This window comes from Phaenicophaeus curvirostris, chromosome 16 (assembly GCF_032191515.1).
Source record: "Phaenicophaeus curvirostris isolate KB17595 chromosome 16, BPBGC_Pcur_1.0, whole genome shotgun sequence".
Lineage (NCBI taxonomy): Eukaryota > Metazoa > Chordata > Aves > Cuculiformes > Cuculidae > Phaenicophaeus > Phaenicophaeus curvirostris.
In genome coordinates, this window is record NC_091407.1 from 16,858,797 (window position 1) to 16,876,875 (window position 18,079).

Sequence of the window (18,079 nt, forward strand, 5' to 3'; positions counted from 1 at the left end):
GGGGAGACCTCATTGCTCTCTGTAACTGCCTGAAAGGAGGTTGTGGAGAGGAGGGAGCTGGGCTCTTCTCCCAAGTGACAGGGGACAGGAAATGGCCTCAAGCTCCGCCAGGGGAGGTTCAGGCTGAACCTTAGGAAAAAATTTTTCACAGAAAGGGTCATTGGGCACTGGCAGAGGCTGCCCAGGGAGGGGGTTGAGTCACCTTCCCTGGAGATGTTTAAGGGATGGGTGGACGAGGTGCTAAGGGACATGGTTTAGTGATTGATAGGAATGGTTGGACTCGATGATCCGGTGGGTCTCTTCCAACCTGGTTATTCTATGATTCTATGAATATTCCAGCAGCGTTTGGCCAAAGCCCTCAGCCCCACAGGGTGAGTGTTGGGGTGTCCTGGGCAGGGAGAGGAGCTGGACTCGATGGTCCTTGTGGGTCACTTCCAGCTCAGGACATTCTAGAAGTCTATGCAGCAGCACACATTTGGGCAGCTTTACTATCTCACGCCTCCAAATCACCCAGCCTGGGTGGCTAATGGGTGCCCCACAGCTCTGGGGCAGAGGTGGAGCTCACCCCACTCTGGGGAGCTGCTGTTAGAGTGCAATTGACATCGCCTCCCTGCACCAACGCAGCTTCCAAAGCCAGGTGCCCCTGCCAGGAGAAGGGTGGTGATGGTCCCTGTGCTGTGGGAAGGTCCCTTCTGCCTCACACAGCTCACACAGCCGCAGAGCTGCTCGCTCGCAAACAGAGATGAAGGGAGCCCATAATCCCAAGGAGTCATTTGAGGGACAAATGGTGCTCGTTGACAAACAGGACTGAGTTCACGCGTCTTGTTTCTGATCTGAGTCTCCTTGAGCTGACACACACCCTGCCTCCACTTCTGGGACTGCAGCTCGCAGGGACTGAGGACGCGGTCTGGTGTGTGTGCACGGCTCTTGTTCAAAGGAAAAAGGATGCGTAGTTCCCCTCAGTGGCACGAATTGGGGAGATCCCTGCCCCCGAAAGCAGCAGAGCCCACGGCCCCCTCCAGCACTCACCGCTGAAGCCGACAGCCACGAAGGGTGCTGCAGGAGACAGGCTGAGCGATGTGGCGAAGTACGGCAACGCGATCTTCTCAACTACCTGTGCTCCGGCAAGAGAAACACACCAATACCTCAGACACGAGCCCAGAGCTGCCGCAGGGACAATTGCTAGCAGGGCAAAGGGCTTCTCTCAGAGGGGAGGCTGACAGATGGCACAGCACCTCTCCGAGCTCACAACCCTGCGGAAGGCATCAACGTGCCAGAGAACACTGGACTCTAAGGATTTAGAGATCATTAGCGCTCCTGACAGCAATCACCTTCTGCTCCCGTGGGATGGAAAGGCAGCAGGGACTGGCAGCTGTCCCGGCTGCAGGTGCAGGCAGGGGCAGGGCTCTGCCGCTCACCTGGGCCAGGCCCGGGAGTCTCCAAGAGGAAACGCTGTCACCCTGAGCAGCTGCTCACCCGAGCCCAGCCCACCGCTTCAGACTTGGTTTCCCATGCAGGGCGGCACTGCCTGCCCCCAGTCGCACCTCACTCAATGCAGCCACAGCCCTACAGCACCAGAGGAGCACCCGTGCCGCCCTGGCAGGGCACGAGTACCTGTTTCTTGTGCAGGCTGTAAAACAAAGCTTCCTGCTGCATCCCAAAGCCGACGTAGACCAGGGTACCAGGTTCCCAAGGGCAGAAGGCAGCCAGGCTGGGTGGGAGGCTGCTGAGATCCTGGAGATGGAAACCAGAAGGAACAAAATTGAGGCTAGATTCTCCAGCCTGACCCAACACAGCAGGGGAAAAGAGGAGAGCACGGAAATCATCAGCCCTTGGGCCGTGGGTGTCCGAGCAGCAGGAGATCAGCATGGAGGAGGCTGTTTCTCCCTCTTGCACATCTCTGATGTGCTCACAGTGAAGAAGCAACCACACACTGCCATGGAAACCTGAAGCAAATCATTTACCATTATAGGAGTGAGGGTCCAACAGGTTGAATTTCCACTGAGGCATTATTCCTGCATGGGCTTGAAGGTGGGATTGTGTTATGGATTGGTTTAACACAGGAAAATAGGGCCCAGAAGACAGATATTTAGTAGCGGATCACAGCATTGGTTGGAAGGGACCTCAAAGCCCATCCAGTCCCACCCCTGCCATGGGAAGGGACACCTCCCACTGGAGCAGGGGCTCCAAGCCCCATCCAACCTGGCCTTGAACACCTCCAGGGATGGGGCAGCCACCACTGCTCTAGGCAACCTGGGCCAGGGCCTCCCTGCCCTCACAGGAGAACATTTCTTCCCAAGATCTCATCTCAATCTCCCTTCTTTCAGCTGAAAACCCTTCCCCCTTGTCCTATCCCTGCCCTCCCTGATCAAGAGCCCCTCCCCAGCTTTCCTGGAGCTCCTTTCTGTACTGGAAGGGTCTATAGGCCGTAAGGTCTGGCAGGCTGAGACACCTCCGTTTGCCCCCTAAAAAGACCCATCTCCCTTCGGCCAATGCCACGTGCACTGGTGACCCTCACCATATCCTGCCTGATACAGACCCTTCCCCCTCTGTCCTGCTGCCCAAATTGTGCAGCCGGGTTGGGGCCAAACAGTTCTGCAAATCATCACAAACACACAGCACTAGAGCACTGGGCTTTACGAGCCTGTCACTGGGCTCCTGGCTCTGAATATTCATACTTTTTGAGAGTGTCAAAGTTAGCAGCACACTCATAATTCAGTCTCTCCTCAGCATGCTGTGCTGCCTGTGCTCTGCTGTGTGTAACACAGAGGTGTCAGCTCTTTGCAGATGCAGTTTTTGACTCCTCACGCTTACAAAGACAGTGATTCCTGTTCGTTAGGCACTGCTACAACTCCCGCTGCCTGTTGACATACAAGAAGCTGCATTAACAAGATACTCTCTGAGCAGCAGAATTAATGAAGATGACTTTCCCAAGCACTCACTCTCTTTTTGGTCCCATCCCACTTGGAGCCTCGAGGCATCGCTCCTCCAGCTCGGCTGCTGCTCAGACCTACACCCCGAGCAGTGCTGCACTCACCTCAGGGCCGGCAGGAGCCGGGAAGCTGAGCCAGTCGAGGAGCTCGCACTTATCCTTCAGCCAGTCGGAGGCCCAGACACTGACCCGCCGGTCCAAGCTGGTGGCCAGCCAGAGCTCACCTCCTTCCAACCCAAAGTCGTGGTACTAGAGAAGATAAAAGCAATGCTGTGACTCTGGCAGCAGAGGAGCTTTAGAGAGAGCTGCCTTTAGAGCTAACACAGGGCAGGAGCTCATGGGAACAAGGGTCTTGTGCTGTAGGGGATCAACACCGGGATGAGCTGGCAATGTGTGCTCACAGCCCAGAAGGCCAACCGTGTCCTGGGCTGCATCCAAAGCAGCGTGAGCAGCAGGAAGGGAGGGAATTCTACCCCTCTGCTCCTCTCTTGTGAGACCTTGTCTGGAGTATTGTGTCCAGTTCTGGAATACTCAACATAAAAAGGAGATGGAGCTGTTGGATCGGGCCCAGAGGAGGCTACAAGGATGATCCGAGGGCTGAAGCACGTCCCATACGAGGACAGGCTGAAAGAGTTGGGGTTGTTCAGCCTGGAGAAGAGAAGGCTCCAGGGAGACCTTATTGCGACCTTCCAGTACCTGAAGGGGCTACAAGAAAGCTGGGGAGGGGCTGCTCACAAAGGCTTGTGGTGATGGGATAAGGGGCAATGGGGATAAACTGGAGAGGGGCAGATTTAGACTAGACATAAGGAGGAATTTCTTCACGATAAGGGTGGGGAGGCCCTGGCCCAGGTTGCCCAGAGCTGTGGTGGCTGCCCCATCCCTGGAGGTGTTCAGAGCCAGGTTGGATGGGCCTTGGGCAGCTTGATCCCATGGGAGGTGTCCCTGCCTATAGCATGGGAGTTGGAACTGAATGATCTTTAAGGTCCTTTCCAACCCAAACTATTCTATGATTCTATGACCAACCTCCCGCTGGGCAGTGCTTAAAGTCACATCACAATAAAAAAGGACAATGAAGCCATGGCAGTGGCACCAGCAGCACATTCTGGGGTGAAAGGCACAGCAGAAGAGGGGTCGAACAACAATCTGTTCCCTGAGACGCCCTCTGGAGCTGCACACCTCCTGCGGGAGCACTTGCAGATACTGTATCCCCTAACAATGTCCTTCACCTAAAATCTAGGAGGATCTCCCAAGTCTAGAATTACCAGGGAACACAGCCTTGCAGCATGGAGGATTTTAAAGCCTGAAAACTTATGTAAAATTATTCTCATTTCAGGAAAAAGATTCTAAATGAAGAGAAGGACAAAGAAGATGCTAAAAGGGTCATGCTGCTGCACAACCAAGTCTTCCAGGCTCCACAAAGGAACTGTACCAAAAGCCAGCTACACTCAAGAGGCCAGGCTGCCAAGAAGTGAAGTGGGGAAAGCACACCAAGCACTTTCTTGGGAGCACAGGGGCTGAAAGCTCCGCGCCCAGGCTGCTCTCAAGGGGTGCTGCTCTCTGAGAGCCTGTGGGGTGAGGACACATCACCTCTGCGTGCAGCACATCTGCAATGGCCACCAAAGGTCCCCTTGCTGCAGGCACAGCCTCACCTGGGATTGCAAGGCATGCAGCTTTACCTCGCTGAAGACATTGCTGAATCGTTAAGGTTGGAAAAAGACCTCTGAGCTTATTCAGTCCAGCCATCAGCCCAAAGCCATCGTGCCTGCTAAACCATGTCCTGCAGTGCTACGTCTACACCTTTCTGAACTCCTCCAGGGATGGAGATTCCCCAACTCCCAGGCAGCCTCTGCCAGGGCTTCACCACTGTTTTGGTAAAGAAATGTTTCCTAAGATCCAATCTAAACCTTCCCTGGCACAACTGGAGTTACTGAAAGGGATGGTGGCCCAAAAGGGAAAGGCGAGGGACAACAGAGCAAACTCCCTGACTGACCTGGCCATATTGCTGCTGCTTCCCACAGCTGTGGGGTGGCACAGGAGGGACATGGAGGGGACATGCTCCCATGCAGCACCCAGGCAGAAGGTGAGGTCTCACCTGTTTCCTGGTGCACTGGAGAACTGTGACAGGGGAGCCTTTGTGGTCAGCAAGGATGCGGATGGTCATTCCGGTGCGAGGGCTGCTGACAGCCACGAGCCCATCCTTGGCCCCCGATAAGATCATTTCTCCTGCGGGCAGAGGAGAGAAAAGAATGGGATGATTCTTGTGGAAGAAACAGCCAAAAGGAGAAAGGTGCAAGATCATGGGATACTGGTGTCCCAAAACACCATGGAAGGCTGGGGATGCCCAAGCCAAGGGCTGGCTAAGATGAGGTGTCTCAGAGACACCCATGAAACCCCCACACTGAAGAAGCCACTACAAATTGTAAGCAGGGGTCACAAAGGCGTGCTTCTCATCCTCAAATCCCTTGGTATAATTGCTAGTATACCCTCCTTATCCCATTTACCGCATACTCAGCTGGCAGAGCTACCATATAGAGAGGGTATAAGTTCTCAGGCTCTCTCTGGCCCCAGGTTTTCGGGCAGGTCAGCAGTATGCAGAGCGGCTGGAGGTCACAGCAACGCAGGCACAACCAAGCGACGCTCCCCAAGGCAACATCTCCCCACCAGGCAGCCTTACCGTCTGTGGAGTATGCAATTGCTGTCAGTGCCACAGCATGGGGGTGCATTTTCAGCTCCATCTCTGTCCTGGAAATGCTGAACACGCGGATGGTGCCATCGCTGTACCCTGCCACCACATGCTGGCTCTCAGCTCCCCACGCAACAATGGGACGAGGCTTCCAGGCCAGGCACTGGCAACTCTGCAAAGGGAGCAATGGCACAGACCCAAGGATGCAGTGAAGCCAGCAAGCACACCAAAAGCTCCACCTGCAAGCATTTCTCCAGCTTTAGTCTGCTGCACGAGGGGAGGAGAAGGAGCAGGTGCTGAGTGCTCTTCCCTCTGATGATGCCAAGGACAGGACCCAAGGGAACGGCAGGAAGGTGCCAGGGGAGGGTTAGGTTGGACGTTAGGAGCAGATTCTTCCCCCAGAGGGTGGTGAAGCCCTGGAACAGCTCCCAGGGAAGCAGTCACGGTGCCAAGGCTGACAATATTCCAGCAGCACTTGGCCAAGGTCCTCAGCCCCATGGTGTGAATGTCCTGGGCAGGGACAGGAGCTGGACTCAATCCTTGTGGGTCCCTTTCAACTCAGCACAGTCTCTGATTCTATGACAAAACACTCCTTGCAATCCCAAGCAGTGGATTGTCCCCTCTACCACAACGGGAAGAGGTTGACGTACCACAAACCATTACCTGGTTGAGCACCTGGAACTGTACCACCAGCTCCATGCTCCTCAGAGACCAAATCCTCACACTGCCGTCCTCCCCGCATGTGACGCAGTGAGTCTCATCGGGACTGAAGCACACTTCGGTCACCTGCAGCAGGAACAGGGATGGGAAACAGGGGCCCTACAAACACCACAGCCTAAAGGACTTCAGCTCCTCTGCCCTTCTTGTCCCCCAGGACCCCTCTCAGAGGATACAGAAGACACAGACATAAAGGAAAGTGGGGTGCTTTGGTTTTGCCCTTAAATGTTGGGTTGACAACTAGGCTTGTAATGGAAACCAGTAAACCTAAGCCCAAAGCTAGGACCAGGCACTATGCAACGCAAGTAAGAAAATCCCTCCTCTTCTACCATTTGAAATATTTCTCCTGCAGCATAAAGATATCCTAAAGCAACAGCAAAATTCAGAAGAGTCATTCTTCACCTGGATTGTTTTTTTTTTTTGTTTTAGGCAAAGAAAACGTCCCATATGGATGTCCACCTAGCAAACAGATGGCAGGCAGAAGTGACAGCACTCAGCAATTGCAAACTACATTCTGCTGCTCCAGCAGAAAGGCCCCCAAGGCTGAGACTGTTTAACACCCACGGCTAGAGAGGAGGAGCTCAGACTTCTTGATGCTGGCCTCCACAGCGTGCACTTTTCTCTCCAGACTACTCCACGCCATCCTGTCAGCTCCCTGACCTCTCCCATGGCCAGACCAGGGGAGCCCACACGTGGACAGCACTCGCTGCTCTGTGGGACACCCCATCCAGCCTCAGCCCCTCTGACCTTGTTCTTGTGGCCGCTGATCAATCGGATGCTCGTGCTCTCCGTCCAGTTGATGTACCACAGCGTTCCTGCCGTGGTGCCCACAATTCCCATTTCTAGGGAGTCATCAAAGGCTGCGCTGACTATTGTCCCATCAAGGGTAATCTCATGTTCTAGCATAACGGAGCCAGACCTGGGGAAAAGGAGGATGTGAGGACTGGCTCAGCTCTTGGAACAGCTACTCTGTCTCCTTTTCAGTGCAGGTTTCCAATGAGCCCAGCGTAAATGATTCAGTGAGAGATGCTCCTGTACAGTGAACAGTGACCAACGCTGCATTTGCACCGCAACCAGCTTTTACAGGAAAGAAAGAAAATAGAGTATGCAATAGAATCACAGGAATCTCTAAGGTTGGAAAAGATCTCTAAGCTCATCCAGTCCAACCTCACCGTGCCTGCTAAACCATGTCACAAAGTGTCATACCTACACAGTTTTTGAACCCATCCAGGGATGGAGACTCCACCACCACCCTGGGCAGCCTCTGCCAGGGCTTCACCAGTTTGTCAGCAAAGAAATTTTCCCTACTATCCAATCTAAAACTCCCCTGGCGCAACTTGAGGAAGCCATTCCCTCTCATTCCATCCCTTGTTCCCCGGGAGCAGAGCCCAGCACCCACCTCACTCCAATCTCCTTTCAGGAGCTGCAGAGAGCAATGAGGTCTCCCCTCAGCCTCCTCTTCTCCAGGCTAAACATCCCCATGGCCCTCAGCCGCTCTTCATAAGATTTATAGTGCAAGAGAAGAAACCAAGGCAATGTATTTTCACTAATTCTCTTGCAGGAGCCCCCACAAATCACTGACATAAAGCTCAGTGTTAAGGAAAATAAGGAGGTATGAGGAAAATATCAATGTAAAACTTAGATATTATTGTTAGTGGATTGTGATAAGCAGAGTATCGTGCTAAGAGCATAATCAGAACCAGTGTTGGGAAAGTAATCTTTAGGGCAGTTATAAGAATACTGCTCAGTTACGCATAGCCCTGAATAGTGTTCAGTTACGCATCATCCAGAGGAGGCTATAAGGATGATCCGAGGGCTGGAGAACCTCCCGTATGAGGGCGGGCCAAAAGAGTTGGGGTTGTTCAGCCTGGAGAAGAGAAGGCTCCGAGGAGATCTCATAGTGACCTTCCAGTACCTGAAGGGGCTACAAGAAAGCTGGGGAGGGGCTGTTCACAAAGGCTTGTGGTGACAGGACGAGGGGCAATGGGGATAAACTGGAGAGGGGCAGATTTAGACTAGACATAAGGAGGAATTTCTTCACAATGAGAGTGAGGAGGCCCTGGCCCAGGTTGCCCAGAGCTGTGGTGGCTGCCCCATCCCTGGAGGTGTTCAGGGCCAGGTTGGATGGGGCTTGGAGCCCCTGATCAGTGAGAGGTTTCCCTGCCCATGGCAGGAGATGGGGCTGGATGGGCTTTGAGCTCCCTTCCTACCCAAACTATTTTATGGTTCTATAGCCCTTTCTATGGCTGGTTTAAAGCCCAGTCCAGATGAATCAATAGGTTGTGCAAGAAATGTCAGACCTAGAATTACATTGGTGATAATGAGTAAAAGGTTAAACTACTTTGAGTATAGTCATAGGTTAACCATAGGTATAAGTTACGGGAACTGCTTGAGGTTTTCTTAAAAGTTTTAAAGAAAATTGTCTCAAGAAAGAGGATAAGTGATTTTTATAATTGGAGAAACATGAAGCATCACTTTGAGGGAGAACTGGAACGAGACAGCAGAGAAGAGTTATCAAGATGGACTTTAAAGAATAATCATGAACAATAGAGAACTGAGAGCCCGTGGAAAAACACCAAGAGCTTTTTGAAGAAAGAATACCTATTGTATAATGTAAATAAATATCTGATGATTTTGTGTGGGCTTTGCCACTCACTGAGGCGATAACCCAATGCTGAGTTGTTAATAAAGCAAGCCTGGAGTTACTCACAGTCTGGTGAAAATCCTTTAACGTTCAGGCATGACAAACTCCACCCATTTCCAGTATTAGGAGGGTCCAGCAACCCGTGGCAAAAATTCAGTAAAGAGATCCAGACAGAAAGAATCAGCAGTCACGGGTTGGAGAGGAAAAGCTAAGGATGAAGAGCAACAGGAGCAGTGGGGCTGTAGGCAGAGCCGATGTCTGTCTGTGAAAAACCACCTCTCAGACAAGTCCGGGGAGCTGCCTGATGAGGGGAAGAGCATCTCAAGAGCAGAAAGTGTTCTTGAGATGGGTGTTAGCACAGCAGGGACACTGGAGCCACCAACTCCTACCTGGCATCAGGACCTTTCAGCCTCAGTTCCTGCACGGCTGCCACTGCCCACAGGCGGATGCGCTTCATGTTGCTGCCGCTCACCAGCCTGTTGTGCCCATACACCAGCACACCTTGGGGGGGCGCAGGGGAACAAAGGGCACCCGTGAACATCCACCGCTCCCAGCCACCACCCCAGGGGTGCTCCTGGCAGCCAGGACGCCGATTCATTTGGGCAGGGCAGTAGGGATCTCCTACAGCCCAGCACCAAGTGCTTTACAGACCAGACATGACCCCCCCCCGGAAACCCAGGACACAGATCCATTGTCACCCCACACATCCGCATCGACTCATAGAACATCCTGAGTTGGAAGGGACCCACAAGGACCTGTCCCCACACAGGACACCCCAACACTCACACCGTGGGGCTCAGAGCCTTGGCCAAACGCTGCTGGAATATCATCAGCCTTAAGGCACAGTGACTGCTTCCCTGGAAGCTGTTCCAGGGCTCCACCACCCCCTGGGGGAAGAACCTGTTCCTAACGTCCAACCTGACCCTCCCCTGGCATCTTCCTGCCATTCCCTTGGGTTCTGTCAGAGAGAAGAGCTCAGCGCCTGCTCCTCCTCCTCTCCATGTGAGGAAGCTGCAGAGCGTGATGAGGCCTCCTCTCAGTCTCCTCTTTTCCAGGCTGAGCAGACCCAGTGACTCAGCTGCTCCTCACACTCTTCCCCTCCAAACCCTTCCCCAGCTCTGTGCCCTCCTCTGGATGCTCTCCAGCACCTTTAGATCCTTTTTATCCTGCAACCCCAGAGCTACCCCCAGAGCTCGAGGTGGAGCTGCCCCAGTGTGGAGCAGAGTGGGACAATCCCTTCTTCACCCGGCTGGCGATGTGCTGGATGCTCCCAGGACACGGTTGGCCAAAAGATGAACCCAGAGAGACAGAGGTGACCCCCAAGAAAACCCAGGGGCGTGAGGAATCACAGGCCACAGATCCATTGTCACCCCAGCATCTTGCATCTGACAGAAAACTGGTTTCCCAAGCCCAGCTGGAGTCTGCCCTGACAGACCCCAGGGCATCTGCACCCACCGATCTCGCCCTCGTCGGCCTCCCACATCATGAAGCAGCTTTTTGTGTCAGTGTCCCACACGCAGATCTGGCCTGAGTTGGTGCCACTGTAAAGAACAGCATCGGCACCGTAGCAGAGAGAGGTCAGCTCCACCGACCCTAACACGTCTGGAGCCGGGGCCCGATGAACCTGATGGAGCACATACAAGGGAAAGGTCTAAGAGAATACGGTGCCTGCCTACATCAGGGGAAAGAAACCCAAAATGCCTGCTTCCCTTAATTTGTGCAGTTGATGCCTCAAATACAACCGAAGCCACTTACAGCCAGCCAATGTCATCACACTAAGAGAAATCATCACCTCTCGCAGACCTGTGGAGGCAGAGCCTCCATCACACTCAGAAAAGAACTCAGAGATGCTGAATTTCAGATGAAGGTAAAACTGAGGTTTACCTTGAGGTTGACATCAGTTCCGTGCTCCTCCAACTGCCAAAACATCACAGCTCCTGTCCCCACACAGGCCAGTTCTCTGTGAGAAAAGGGACTAAAAGCCACATCGTGGACTGGCTCAGAGATCAGAGTTGATGACATGAGTTCATAGGTGCAGGTATTCCACAAAGCAATGGTTCGGTCGCTGTAGTCTCCTAGGTAGAATGGGAAAGAAAGGAGGAAAGTCCACAGTCTCAGGGTTCCTCAGGGTGCTCACAAGCATTCACACTCCACACACATCGACCGAGTCACTCCCTCATTTGGTTGTTTGGAGACAACTGCTGTGAACACTATCCCAGGCATGGATACGGCTACTTGCGGGCTCAAAGCTTCACAACATGATGGGTCCTCATCAGAGCTGAGGACAGACAGAACTGGCCCAATGCTTTCTGCTGGAGGCTTTAGCAAACCTGGCCCTACAGTGGGGTCTACAGCCAGCGTCTGGACCAGTTGATGGCTGGTGTGGTGGGGATTTCAGCAGGCAAAGCCAGTTTTCTGCTGTTTCTACATCCTTACAAGCTACTGCACACCTCAATGAACACTGCCCGCGAGCCCTACAGCAACATCATGTGCCCAGGGCTGATGGCAGTCCTGAAAGATGAATCACAGCATGGTTTAGGCTGGAATGGACCTTAAATCCCATCCAGTTCCACCCCCTGCCATGGGCAGTGACACCTCCCACTGGATCAGGGGCTCCAAGCCCCATCTAACACCTGGCCTTCAACACCTCCAGGGATGGGGCAGCCATCACTGTGCTGGGCAACCTGGGCCAGGGCCTCCCCACCTTCACAGAAAAACATTTCTCCCTAAGATCTCACCTCTGTCTCCCTTATTCCAGCTGAAAATCATTCCCCTCGTCCTGTCCCTGCACTCCCTGATCAAGAGCCCCTCCCGAGCTTTCCTGGAGCCCCTTTCAGCACTGGAAGCTGCTCTAAGGTCTCCCTGCAGCCTTCTCTTCTCCAGGCTGAACAACCCCAACTCTCACAGCCTGGCTTTTTACAGGAGGTGCTCCAGCCCTCACATCATCTCCGTGGCCTCCTCTGGCCTCGCTTCAACAGCTCCATGTCCTTCCGGTGCTGAGAACTCCAGAACTGGGCGCAGGGCTCCAGGTGAGCTCTCTCACCAGAGTAGAGGGATATCAGTTTTGCTGAGGTTAAAGCTGAGATGGGAGCTGATCTTAATGGAAGCCCTTGCATCTGGGTGGCAGCTGAAGGCATGAGCCTTAGCGATGGCAAAACATCTCCAGCTCCCATACAGCTCCAGAGGACAGAGCTCTCCTGCTGCCTTTCCCAGGTTACACAAACTCAATGGAGACTTTCAGCTTTCCTCTTTGCAGCTTGGACTGGAACTGGAGGAGGACGGCTCCTCTCCCACACTGCTCCATGGAGATCACAAAGCGCTCTGCCTCTCCAACAAAGGTTGCTGTTTTCCAAGGGCAGACTCGCTAGGGCAGAGAGGGTGCCTTGCCTGCTCCACAGGTCCTCTCTCATGCAAAACAAGAGCCTACTAATTGCATATTTGTCTTTTAAATGTCCCCTGCCTAAATAAAATAGACAGCTTGAGCGTCCGTCCTGTGCTGGCAGCGCTACCTGGCAGGAGGCTCACAGTTTGAAGCCTGGCTACTGGCATGCAATTCCACCCAACAGCAATAAGAAGTCCAGAAGGCGGCTTTTCCCTTTGGATACTATAAATAGGAACTGCAAACTATTTACACAGCTTAACAAGCACGAGGAGGCCAGGAGAAAAAAGCTGTAGCTTCAAGAAAATGGAGCTAGCAGGGGAGATGAGAAAGAGCTGCAGAGGCTGCACCTCAAACCCTGGGTTCAGTTTTGGGCTCCTCACTCCAAGAACGACCTTGAGGGCCTGGAGTGCATCCAGAGGAGGGAATGGAGCTGAGGAAGGGGCTGGAGAACAGGGGTTGTGGGAGCAGCTGAGGGACCTGGGGCTGTGTAGCCCCAGGAGAAGAGGAGGCTGAGGGGAGACCTCATTGCTCTCTGCAGCTCATGGAAAGGAGGCTGGAGTGAGGTGGGTGCTGGGCTCTTCTCCCAAGGAACAAGCGATGGGATGAGAAGAAATGGCCTCAAGTTGTGCCAGGGGAGAGTTAAATTGGATATTAGAGAAAATTCCTTCACAGAAAGGGTTCTCAGGCCCTGGCAGAGGCTGCCTAGGGAGGTGGTGGAGTCCCTGTCCCTGGAGGGGTTTAACAGACAGGCAGACTACGTGCTCAGGTATCTGGTTCACTGGTGGACAGGGACGGTTGGACTGAACAATCGCAAAGGTCTTTTCCAACCAAATGACTCTTTGATTCTATGAAAGAGCTCCTCTGCAGGTGGACAATCCCCAGAAGAATCCAAGATCACATGCAGTTTCACATGCTGCGTTATCCATTATCCCAAGGCTCCCAAGAAATGGCTCCATGAGCCTGGTACGCATCTCGTAGGCATCACACACTTACAGTATCTTCCTCCCACCCTGCCTACTCTAGGGTGCACTGCACACCCACCGGGTGTTACCAGGGTACTCACCTACGGTAACAAGGAATCTGTCATCCCGAGAGAATGTCATGGCTTGGATTTGTGTCTCATGATGGAAGAGACCGGCTGTGCAAACCCCATGCTGGACGTTCCAGATGCAGATCTGACAATGGGAGTCTCCATTCCTCTTTCCTGAGGCAGAGGCAAGAATCTAAGAGAACAGGACTTTGTCAAAGAGATAAATACAGAACACTTCATTAGTCAATTAGTCCCAGAATCATGGAACGGTTTGGGTTGGAAAGGACCTCAGAGTTCCACCCCCTGCCATGAGGATCCTCCTGCTGGATCCGGTTGCTTCAAGCCCCATCCAACCTGGCCTTGAACACCTCCAGGGATGAGGCAGCCACAACTACGTCTCACATTAAAGCGATGTGGTTGGCAAATGAAAAATTCTGCAAGAACAACCATCAGGTGGCTGCAAGAGGGAATGGCAGCAGCACCCCAGAGGATCACCTTTCCAGAGCCAGCACAGCACACAGCAAGGCACCAAACCCATTTACTGCATTTCCAAAATCCCAAGCCTCCATGCAGCAGGCAGGAGGAAGAAGGGATTTTCATCTGCGACATTCCTTTAGTACAAACCAACAGGGACAAAACCCAGCCAAGGGCTGCAGAAGCCTCTCCTACCTGGCCATCATGGCTGATGGCGAGTGTAGAGATCTCCTCTGCGTGGCCAAGCCAGTGATTCTGTGAACCCGAGTGTAGATCTTCAATCACGATGATGCAGCCACAGGTGTAGGCGAAAAAGCCTAGCAGAGGAGGAGGAGATGGGATGTTTTCATGTAAAGGCTTTGCATACAGCACCACTACAACCTACGGTGCAATTCCGGAGAATGCTTTTTTCACTAATACATAAAAGCTGCCTCTTCACCCTTCCTGTCAAGTTGAGGATGGAGTAAAAGCTCACGTGCCCTAACCACAGCAAAGCAAGGAGGAGAGATGGCCTTTGTGAGAGCCGTCCCTTCTGCTCTGTCCACTCAACAGCTGAAGCCAGAATCTGCCCATATCAACTAATGTTTGCCAATAGCAAAGAGGAAGGGTTACGGGATTTCATCCAGGCAAAGAATCCCTGTGTTAAAGCAAAGATTCCAAGCCAACAGCTAGAAGACCGCACCTAGGCTCTGTACACACACCTCCCACCCATGCAAAGCATTCATAGAACCACGGAACCGTTTGGTTCCATCCCTGTCCACCACTGAACGAGATCCCCGAGCACTTCATCTGCCCATCTGTTAAATCCCTCCAGGGACGGGGACGGCACAACCACCCTGGGCAGCCTCTGCCAGGGCCTGAGAACCTTTTCTGTGAAGGATTTTTTCCCTCGTATCCAGTCTAAACCTCCCCTGGCACAACTTGAGGCCATGCCCCCTCATCCCATCCGTTGCCACTTGGGAGCACAGCCCAGCACCCTCGTCACCACAACCTCCTTTCCAGGAGCTGCAGAGAGCAATGAGGTCTCCCCTCAGCCTCCTCTTCTTCAGCCTAAACAGCCCCAGGGCCCTCAGCCACTCCCACAACCCCTGTTCTCCAGACCCTTCCCCAGCTCCGTTCCCTTCTCCGGACGCGCTCCAGCCCTTCAAGGTCTTTCTTGCACTGAGGGGCCCAAAACTGAACCAGGATTCGAGGTTTGGCCTCCCCAGCACCGAGTGCAGGGGTCGATCCCTGCCCTGCTCCTGCTGGCCACCCCCGGGCTGATCCAAGCCAGGATGCAGGTGGCCTTCTCTGGCTCACGTTCAGCCGCTGTCACGCAGCACCCCATGGCCTTTTCCACCAGGCAGCTTTCCAGCTGCTCTTGCCCAGGCCTGGAGCTGCACAGGGTTGTTGTGTCCCAAGTACAGGACCCAGCACTTGCCCTCGTTAAACCCCATGCCGCTGGTCGTGGTACCTGTGTGCTTCCCAGCGTACCTGTGTCTGGGTCCCACACCATATTCCCTCTGCCATTCCCATTGTAACCGATCACTGCTTTCAGCTTCAAGACCTCCCTGCCAGCTGGAGGAGACAAGAAACTCTACAAGAAAAATAGACACTGCATTGAAATAAGCTCTGGGAAGGATGGCCCAGTCAGATACATTCACCACTCATGAAAAAGGAAGCATGACTGCAAGCACACACATTAATCATACCCAAACGTACAAAGTTCACGTTCCGCACAGCAACAGATGAACACCAAAGCGCACACTCAGACATACAAAAGAGAAACTGCAGCAGCAAAACCAGGCACGGATGTTTTGAGATGATGCATAAACCAGGCTGGCAGTGACAGGCCAGCGATGGACAGCTGCTGATCCTGCAGGGAAGGAGTTCATAGAATCACGGAATGGTTTGGGTTGGAAGGGACCTCAAAGTCCATCCAGTTCCACCCACTGCCATGGGCAGGGACACCTCCTGCTGGATCAGGGGCTCCAAGCCCCATCCAGCCTGGCCTTGAACACCTCCAGGGATGGGGCAGCCACCACTGCTCTGGGCAACCTGGGCCAGGGCCTCCCCACCCTCACAGCAAAATGTTTCTTCCTAAGATCTCATCTCAATCTCCCCTCTTGCAGCTGAAAACCGTTCCCCCTTGTCCTGTCCCTGCCCTCCCTGATCCAGAGCCACTCCCCAGCTTTCCTGGAGCCCCTTTCAGGACTGGAAGCTGCTCCAAGGTCTCCCCACAACCTTCTGTTCTCTAGGCTGAACAACTCCAACTCTCTCAGCCTGGCCTCATACGGGAGGTGCTCTGACCTTCACATCATCTTCATGATCTGAGTTTAATGGGTTTTGCTAACTTGGGGATGTAGATGTTTCAATAAAAATACATCACGGAGAAAAAAGCGCTACCAGGTGGAGGGAGAGAGGAGAGAATAGAGGCTGTGAGCTGAATGGAGCTCTTCTCCCAGCGCCGTGAAGAGCAGAGCTTCGGAAAAGATAGAGTTAAGTTTCTGTTTTATTATTGCTCTGTTTTGAACAGAGTGAGAGCTGTGCCTTGCCTCTCTTCACTACGCTCGATGGATTGCCTTCCCCAGCCTGCTCTGCCAACGCATCTGCTCGCAAATATGGGTGCACAATGAATCACTCTATTGCTCACTCGTCTTTCACTTTCAACTGCACATGCCATCTCCATTTGGTTTGAATAAAAATGTATGCAGATTTGCTGAACAAAGAGAGAATCGATCACAACTCACTTTTTACTTGTCTGGAAATGGCTGTTTGTGGAGGAGAAAGGAGACCTAACGTTAGGAGTTTCTAATTGAACATCAAGCCCAGGAGTATCTTTCACAATTGCTTTCACACAGAGAACAAAATGGAAACAGATTGGAAACTCACAGAATCATGGAAGAGTTTGGGTTGAAGGGACCTCAAAGCCCACCCAGTTCCAGCCCCCTGTCAGGGGCAGGGACACCTCCCACTGGATCAGGGTGATCAATCCACATCTAACCTGGCCTTGAACCCCTCCAGGGATGGGGCAGCCACCACTGCTCTGGGCAACCTGGGCCAGGGCCTCCTCACCTTCACAGAAAAACATTTCTTCCTAAGATCTCACCTCTGCCTCCCTTATTCCAGCTGAAAACCATTCCCCTTGTCCTGTCCCTGCACTCCCTGATCAAGAGCCCCTCCCCAGCTTTCCTGGAGCCCCTTTCAGCACTGGAAGCTGCTCTAAGGTCTCCTTGGAGCTTTCTCTTCTCCATGCTGAACAACCCCGACTTTCTCAGCCTGTCCTCGTACGGGAGGTGCTCCAGCCCTCGGATCATCTCTGTGGCCTCCTCTGGACTCGTTCCAACAGCTCCATGTCCTTCCTGTGCTGAGGACTCCAGAGCTGGATGCAGGGATCCAGGTGGGGTCTCACCAGAGCGGAGCAAAGGGGCAGAGTGCCCTCTTTGGCCCTGCTGGTTCCACTGCTGTGGCTGCAGCCCAGGACACAGCTGGTTTACCAGCCCTGCCCCAACTCTCACCTGCGGGAGCACCGATGCCTTGAAGCAAGGAGTGAAATGCCGGTAGGAATCTGGGCGGATGGAGCACTGGGACTTGGGACTTCTGGTCTCCTTTCTGAGTTCTGCCACACAAAGAAGAACACAATGCTTATGGGTTGCTCCTCCTGGGAATGGTTTGGGAAGACAGGTAAGCTGTGGCTTGTTCTCCATGCGTGCATACACACACTTGAGGCAAAAATCAGATTGCAGCATCACACATGCTCCGACCCAGCTGGCCGTAGGAAAAGTACCAGCATTCCAGGAAGAAGACAGGAAGATCCATCTCCCTGCATCATCCCACTCAGCCACACCACACCGAGAACATAGAAACAGAATAGTTTGGGTTGGAAGGGACCTCAAAGCTCATCCAGATCCAACCCCTGCCACAGGCAGGGACACCTCCCACTAGATCAGGGGCTCCAAGCCCCATCCAACCCATCCTTGAACACCTCCAGGGAAGGGGCAGGCAGCCACAGCTTCCCTAGGCAACCTGGGCCAGGGCCTCAACACCTTCACAGCAAAACATTTCTTCTCCCAAGATCTCATCTCAATCTTCACTCTCATCGCAGGAAATTCTTCCTTATGTCCAGTCTAAACCTGCCCCTCTCCAGTTTATCCCCATTGCCCCTCATCCTATCACCACAAGCCCTTGTAAACAGCCCCTCTCCAGCTTTCTTGTAGCCCCTTCAGGTACTGGAAGGT

The 18,079-nt window shown here is 53.3% G+C and overlaps 1 protein-coding gene across 1 annotated transcript in view; it reads right to left on the reverse strand.

The window, feature by feature from the left end:
* The window catches only part of WDR90 (WD repeat domain 90), a 44,692-nt gene that overhangs the window by 1,403 nt on the left and 25,210 nt on the right, over positions 1–18,079 (reverse strand). The window contains exons 28-41 of the mRNA XM_069870029.1: positions 17,360–17,460; positions 15,336–15,438; positions 14,058–14,179; positions 13,422–13,581; positions 10,861–11,051; positions 10,432–10,600; positions 9,366–9,477; positions 7,080–7,251; positions 6,279–6,401; positions 5,607–5,787; positions 5,025–5,155; positions 3,038–3,181; positions 1,615–1,734; positions 1,030–1,114 (exon numbers count right to left, since the gene is read on the reverse strand). Coding sequence (XP_069726130.1) covers positions 1,030–1,114; positions 1,615–1,734; positions 3,038–3,181; positions 5,025–5,155; positions 5,607–5,787; positions 6,279–6,401; positions 7,080–7,251; positions 9,366–9,477; positions 10,432–10,600; positions 10,861–11,051; positions 13,422–13,581; positions 14,058–14,179; positions 15,336–15,438; positions 17,360–17,460 — 1,914 coding nt within the window. The remainder of the gene's footprint in view (positions 1–1,029; positions 1,115–1,614; positions 1,735–3,037; positions 3,182–5,024; positions 5,156–5,606; positions 5,788–6,278; positions 6,402–7,079; positions 7,252–9,365; positions 9,478–10,431; positions 10,601–10,860; positions 11,052–13,421; positions 13,582–14,057; positions 14,180–15,335; positions 15,439–17,359; positions 17,461–18,079) is intronic.